This window comes from Typha angustifolia, chromosome 11 (genome assembly GCF_048772165.1).
Source record: "Typha angustifolia cultivar Huaian chromosome 11, ASM4877216v1, whole genome shotgun sequence".
Lineage (NCBI taxonomy): Eukaryota > Viridiplantae > Streptophyta > Magnoliopsida > Poales > Typhaceae > Typha > Typha angustifolia.
Window position 1 is genome coordinate 11,740,052 of NC_133249.1, and position 7,871 is coordinate 11,747,922.

Sequence of the window (7,871 nt, forward strand, 5' to 3'; positions counted from 1 at the left end):
TTATTACATTCAATAATTTTAATTTCATTTGTATCCTTTATTAAATAATTTAGTTAGTTATACTGAGTATATAATTAGTTTTACTAATCGGTTTTTAACAAAAATAATACCATTGGAAAGGTTTCATCGAGGCCTTTAAAATAAGTCTAATATTAAATTATTTTTAAGTTAATTTAAATTTTAAATTTTTTATTATTTATAAAAATGAGTCTAATAAATTATGTGTCCTAAAATATAATTACTCAAAATTATTTCTAATATAAATATTAAATATTAAAATACATTAGATATGAAATACATCAAACATGAAATATATCAAGTAAAAATTACATTAAAATTTATATTCTTTAATTTTCGTGCCTCTGTCATAAGTGTTTAATCAGTACATTTTAAAACTCAAAATGAGTATCTTTATCTTGGATTTTCCTATGTCGAGCAAGGAATCGTTGAAACCATTCATCATCATTAGCTTTTAGATCTTCAATGCATTTAATTAATAAATTTAATAATTTAAAATTATTTTTAAAACTATTGAATATTAGTTTTATTTTAAAGATCTCCATGAGAGTTTTCTAACCATATATTTTTATTAAAAAAATAATAATACTATTGAAGTGCACCGGACTCTTACTCTATTTTTGGCTCCATATTTGAAGCCTTTCAACTAGAGGGACGGTTGGAGATGAGCTGCCTAATTTTTATAATAGCAGATGTGAAACTACCATTGCAACTCACCGATAATGGCAATTTTGAGAACCATTATTTATATTATTTACACTTCTGTTTGGTAGATTAGAAGTCATATAGTTTTATAAATAAATTTGTAACTCACTTATCTATAATATTATTTAGTATGGAGACTTGAAATGGTCAAAATCTCAAGTTTTAAAATAAAGCATTAATAAGCTTTATATATATATATATATATATATATAAAAGAAACTCCACGGAAGGACGCGTCATTCTCCCCCCCCCCTGTTATACGGCAGCAGAGAAGAGAAATAGATCGAGAAGTGCGTGCGTTTGAGAAGAACAGGGGAAAAAAGGGATGGTGAGCGCCTACTTCATATTCTGCGGGTGCATCGACCAGGCGAGCGTTGGTGTGGTGGAGCAGTGGGGCCGCTTCTTTCGGCTCGCCTCCCCTGGCCTCCACTTCTTTAACCCCTTTGCCGGCGAATACCTCGCCGGCGTCCTCTCCACCCGCGTCTCCTCACTTGATGTCCGCGTCGAGACCAAGACCAAGGTCCCTCTTTTTTTTACCCATTCCTCTCCATTTCGTATTTCTTTTCTCTTTATCGTGATCCGTAGCTTGTATGAGGTTTGTATGATTCGTCTCTTATTGTTTTGGTGATGAATTATCATCTTATTTTGCGATTTGGAATTATTTGTTTGTTCTCAATTAGACCAAATGACTGGATTTCGTAACTTATTTTCTTATCATAAAAAAATCCAAGAGCGATTTGATAGTCTCTTAGAAGAGGGCTTTTATTAGGAGTAAGTTTGACATTCGATTCATAGGTTGCAACATCTAATGATACGTTCCATTCTTATACTTTATTTACAAAGAATGCAAACCAAATTAAAACAAATAACCCAACTACCAACAATATGTCAAATCCATGTCAACTGCTTTGCATGTATGTGATGATAGGCCATGCCATTGAATGATCATTGAAAGAAAGGGAGCTTGCTTGTGGTAAGCCCCTTGCATAGATGAAGATCACAATAGTTTGTGGTCTTGTTGACAATCAAATAAGAGTATGTTATGCAAGATAGGAGCCATGGGCAGAAGTTATCATCCAGTTAAGAAGAAAATAAAATCTAGAGCAATAAGAATAGGAAGAAGATCATATTAGATAACTAATATATCATGGGGAGTTATATATACTATGTACCTCTATTTATATAAAGCCAGAAAAATACTACAGTAACATTTACTAATTCTCAGAGTGCTTGCTACATATCTCTTGGATTTCATTTTGGTTGGTTTTGGTTTTCTCATCTCTTTTTATAGGACTGACAAAAATTTTGAAATCATGTATATTTATTGTTGAAGTTTGAAAAAGATATTCTTTTGTGTTGGATTCCGTGTGGCCATGGTGGGCTTTCTTTTCTGTTTTTTCGTCAGTCAGGTGGTTTTTATAACTTTACCCTAAAGAGATATGATCCCAAGTAACTTTTGCTTGTAACATTCTTTACTTGATATATGGCTTTTGTAATTCTACTGAAATCATGGTGTTACGGCAGCTTGGAGCTTGCACAAGCTTGAGCCATTATAAACCTCGCAATTGTGGGGCCTCAAAGAAAATTTAAATATCAAGGTGGGTCCCTATTTTGCAGCTGACTAGTTTGAGATGGTCTGGCCTCTGGATCAAGGTGCCACATGGGAAGAGGATTAACTTAGTTTGGAACAAGTAGATAGATATGCTTCTTGGAGTACTTACTATGGCTTTGCACTTTGAGTGCTGTAGGCTAACCAACCGTGGCCAAGTCTATGAATAATACAACAATTGGAGGGAATCCTAAGCTAAGAAACTGTAGGAGCTTACTAAAAGGTTAGCATCATTATGGTGATATTGCCCATCTGGCAGTGGTGTTACACAAAAAATTAAAACCCGATAAAACTAAGGAGTCCATTGTAGCAAATCATAATATCTATGATAAAAAGTTTTACATGTAAGAATTTATAAATCTTTTCTGGCTCTAGGGCACATGTCTAATGCTTGAATATTTGATTATTTCAGGTACTTAAAATTCTTTTTTTCGCACATAATTTTCTAACATGTCAAACAGGTTCAGTCTTTGATGCTTTTGTGCTACAGGATAATGTCTTTGTGCAGCTGGTTTGCTCAATTCAATATCGGATTGTCAAGGAAAATGCTGATGATGCATTCTATGAATTGCAAAACCCACAAGAGCAAATTCAGGCATATGTATTCGATGGTAATTCCCATGATTGTAAACTGTTTTTAATGACACTATGTTGTTCTTTTTACAATTGCCATGTTTGCTGAAATTAGTGGTTCGAGCTCATGTTCCACGAATGACTCTGGATGATCTCTTCGAGCAGAAAGGTGAAGTAGCAAAGGCTGTTCTTGAGGAACTTGAAAAGGTATTCGTGTTTGCACTTAGCCTTTCCAGAAGCTTTGAAGGTGTCACTGATGTGCTATTCTATATGTACAAATGAATATATGAAACATGTCGACATTTTATTGTAGCCCTATTAATACTGTCCTTTAGATCGTAGAGATGCTGGATTTTCAGTTCAGCAGATTATGAGTTTTCTTTATGAATGTGTTTATTCATTATACATCTTTCATGATGGAGCATGATATACATTTTAGAGATGTTAATAGTTGCATTCTTCTTTCTGTCAGATACTTTAGTTTGATGGTCCGTATTGGCTATTGGATTGCTCACCTTGGTTGACTAGTCTCCACTTGTGTAAAGACCTGGTCTTTATGATTTGTTTGCTAATTTCTTGTGGAAGTATCTTACTGTTTATGATTTATATCTTTCTTCCTTTGCATTTTGATTGCTAATCTGTTATCTGCTCCAAATGAGCTTGTTATAAATCAATCATTTTACTGTCTTTAGAAAAAGATTTTGTATGGTAATATGCTCATTATCTTTCTGTGACCCATTATAGGTTACTCTTTGTTCACTTCTTTCTTCTGCTGTTCTCTGTTATATTAGCTATGAATTATTTATTAGCTGTGTGTGTATTATTTTAGTACTTCATTGGTCTTCATCTAATGGGAAAACAATGAATTAGGTTATGGGAGAATATGGCTATAACATCGAGCAGATACTCATGGTCGATATAATTCCAGATGCCTCTGTGCGTAGAGCAATGAATGAGATAAATGCAGGTAAGTACCTTCATTGAGAAGTTAATGGCATTTTTATGTGGTATAGATTTTCTGATGCGATCATGGCATTATCTTGCATTTTAGTTTAACATTTTATGCCTCTTCTTCCTCACAATGTCTCTTAATTTCTCTCCCTCAACAATTTCTATCAAACTCCCTCCCGTATTCTACAACCCAAATGTACATATAGGCATATGATAATTTTGTAAAATCAACTTCATTAATGGCATAACATTATATCTCCGTATAGAGATATGATACTTTCTAATAAATATGCTTTATGAAGTTATAATACATTTAAATTTTGTAACTACGTGCTTTTGATGGAATTTAAAAATTGGTTATTATTCTTTTATTAAATATAGATCATTGGTCTAATCATGGCTATGAAATAGTTTGCAAGATAATTTTATGCTAGATAATTATCTCATTGTTGCAATTGGTATTGAGCAACGCGCTTGATAGACAAGTATTTGGCTTGCTTTAGGAAGGTGGCATGCTAATTGCGACCAGTCATGGGGATGACCTTATGGTTATGTTAGGCTCATGGATGGACATTAAGAGAAGGGTTTAATGATTTATACTTCCCAAGGACTTCCGATTTGAGGGCAAAAAGTCAGAATTTTGTTGGTAAAAGGAAAAGTCAGAATTGTATTAAAATTTAATTTTGAAAAACAATATGTGCTTTTTAGTTCCTTGATATCCTTGGTTTTCTTTTTTTTTTCCTCTTTTTTTTCTCTTTTTTTTTTGTCGCTTTTGGTCACTACTGTAAGAGATGGTAGTTCTCAATTGTATTTGTTTGAGAACATTGAGCTAAGGAGGTAGAAGCAACCAACAAACTTTTCCCGAGTAAGCCATCATAGCCATTTATTCGTCCAGGACTATCTTATGTAGGAGACGATTTCCTTGGTGAACTATGTAGCATGGAGTTGGATAAAAGATATGAGCATGTCATAATACAAATATACTAATACAAGTTAAAAATGAAGATATGAAATATGAGAGACACAGTGTTTAGTCTGTTTATCGTGGCATGCCTTGTTAGTAGTCAACCAAAAATGGAAGGGACTTCAATTTATTCAATTTGAACATTGATAGAAAAGTGTGTGAGTGATAGATGCAATAAAAGAGGAAATAAGGCCTCGTTTGGTTTGAGACTTAAGTCCTGAACTCGATTAGTTAGTCTTATTTTTTATCCTTGATTTTTTTAAGAGTAAATTTGATTTGATATAAAAAAATTAAAAGATATTTAGTTATTGAACTAGTTTAGAGGTCCCTGAACCAGTTCAGTGAGAGTTCCTATACTCAAAGCAAACAAACAAGCCTGAGTGTCTATTGTGTATCTTAAGACCTTGTTTACTTTAGAAATAATATTATTTCTAGAATATGTATTCCTCTTTGTTTTTATCAAAATGATATATTTATTTCAGGAATAATTATTCTTATATTTACTTGTATTCTGGAATAAGAGTGTAATAATTATTTTTGATGTGATATAAAATAAAAAAAATATGAGAAAAATATATTTATTTTTTATAAAATTATCATTAATGTCATTTGATTTGATATAAAATAGGTTGATGGAATAGATATCAACAATAAATTAGTAATTGAGTTAGTATGTGGTATAAAATGTAATTTTGATAAATAGTGTGTATATTCTAGAATGAAATTATTATGATATTTAGCTATTATATTTGGAATAAGGAATTATATTTCAGGATTAAAAAAAAAAGTTATTCCTCAAGTGAACGGGGCTAAATGGCATACATGGTTAATGGTAAAAATTCAGTTTCCTTATATGATGCTATGTATAATGCATTGGCATGTATTTATGATTGGAAATTTTTGTTGATGTGTGCTAAGAACTTTAAGTTAAAGTAGGTCCTCAAGAAAATGTATATATGTCACAGTAGCTTGCTTTTCAAATTGATTCATTTCTAATATGCTTTTCTTTCCACAATCCGTGTATGTTCTTAATGGTTTTCTGATTTAGGACTTGTTAAATACAAAAGCGTTGGACTCTGCAGTCTCTCTGAGTGTTTGTGTCCTAACTATATTATAAGGTTACTAAACGGGTTACATATTTACATACAATCATATCAAAAACAGAGTAAAGACCTGCACTTCAGTGACCGCAGAGCACTATAATAAAATGTTCTCTGAGGTAGGTGCTTGATGTGTGCTGCTGGGCGGCGCATATGTATCAGGTGTTTGCATAGAAGCTTACATTCAAATATAGCACAGAGTTAACATAATATATACAAGTGGGGAAAAAAAGGCAGGTAGATTAATTAAAAAAAAGAGTTGTGCAAATTGAAGGATCTTTTCTCGTATTTTATTGTAACTTATAAAACTACAATCAAGCTCAAGTACCATTCAAGTTAATGCATCAAGTACATATTGATTTTTCTATGACAAGATATGAAAATAACAAAAAACACAGATGTAAACTAAGTGCATAAAAGTTAACCATCTGATAGAATAAATACAATAGTTGAGAGTCTAATGGAAACTGTCATTCTATGTAACTCCATGAGATATAACTTCTGTATGTTCTCTGTTTCCTATCTTTGCTTATTGTCCGCAGCCCAGAGGCTTCAGCTTGCCAGTGTATACAAAGGAGAAGCAGAGAAGGTTCTTCTGGTGAAGAAAGCTGAAGCAGAGGCAGAGGCAAAATATCTTGGTGGGGTTGGTGTGGCCAAGCAGCGCCAGGCAATCACTGATGGCTTAAAAGAGAACATCTTGAACTTCTCGCACAGTGTGTCTGGCACCACATCGAGGGAGGTCATGGATTTGATAATGGTCACACAGTACTTCGACACAATCAAAGAACTTGGCAATTCATCCAAGAATACCACTGTGTTCATCCCTCACGGCCCTGGTCATGTAAGGGATATTACTGACCAAATCCGTAACGGCATGATGGAAGCGTCTAGCAGCAATCTGATAGATCAGTAAACGTTCGTAGCTCTTCTTACATCAGTAATGTTGCACTGGCTCATTCTCCTGAGCTTGTGATTTTCGAGATAATGTTTGTACTGGTGAGAAGTTGATGCTTGTTTGTGTGCTATACTTGCTTGGAAGACTTAGTACGGGAACACTTGATACTGTATATATAATAATAATATAGTAAAGTTTCCTTCCATTCTCAAGATACATTCTCTTTAGTAATGTCATCATCAATATTTTTTTAAAAAAAATTATATTTGATAAATCATCGTTCTGGTCAAAACGAGAAGTTGGCTAGAAAATGAGGCTGTCATTGTTTTTTTCTAGTAAATTAAAATTTATTAATCAGAAGGCATGGAGTCTAAAGTAATAACCCACGACTATACTAACAGCATCTTGGCATAAAATGGATGTAAACTCAATGATACATGAGTCATTCCAGAGAAAGAGAAGAGGTTAATCTAGTGTGATTCGCTAATCAGTAGGCAGTAAAGTTAGTTTCTCTAAAAATATGTTTTAAGAGTGAAGTTGCTAAGCAAAGTAACTTTAAGTCGATGTATATCTTTTTATTTTGAAGTCAAGGAGCTGTTTCCAGCTTGGTATTGCTACGCTACCGACCCATTAGTTGCGTCGGACTCAATGAGGTTACAGAACTCTCGGGGGGCGTGTCCTATTCGGTTGATACAAACAGAACCGGAGGATACACTGGCCCTAGCCGCTGCCCAGTCAGCTACAGCGTTACAATCTCTTCCTATGTGTACGAACTTAACTTCCAAACATTCCTCTCCTAGCCTAAGGCATTCATGCACCATGTTTCTAGTGCGCCAAGGACTATTTCCCACGCTCTGCAGGCATTTTATGGCCTCCAGACAGTCCGACTCTATGACCACTCTCCATTCTCGGCAGGCCGCCCTCAAGCCTAGTCGGATCGCCCACAGTTCTGTTTCCAGTGCCGAATTCCCCGGGCACGGTTCCCACACTGCCTGAATAAGGTCACCATTTTCGTCCCGGAAGACTGCTGCTGCACCGCCTTGGCTCGCTCCTGCT

General features: G+C 34.3%; 1 protein-coding gene across 1 annotated transcript; it reads left to right on the forward strand.

Moving 5' to 3' along the window:
• Positions 1-961: 961 nt before the first annotated feature.
• Positions 962-7,027, forward strand: LOC140770730 (hypersensitive-induced response protein 4). The gene is made up of 5 exons (XM_073111989.1): positions 962-1,243; positions 2,823-2,943; positions 3,021-3,112; positions 3,776-3,872; positions 6,463-7,027. The coding sequence occupies exons 1-5, from the start codon at positions 1,049-1,051 to the stop codon at positions 6,831-6,833; spliced, it is 876 nt and encodes a 291-aa protein (XP_072968090.1). The 5' UTR covers positions 962-1,048; the 3' UTR covers positions 6,834-7,027.
• Positions 7,028-7,871: the final 844 nt, after the last annotated feature.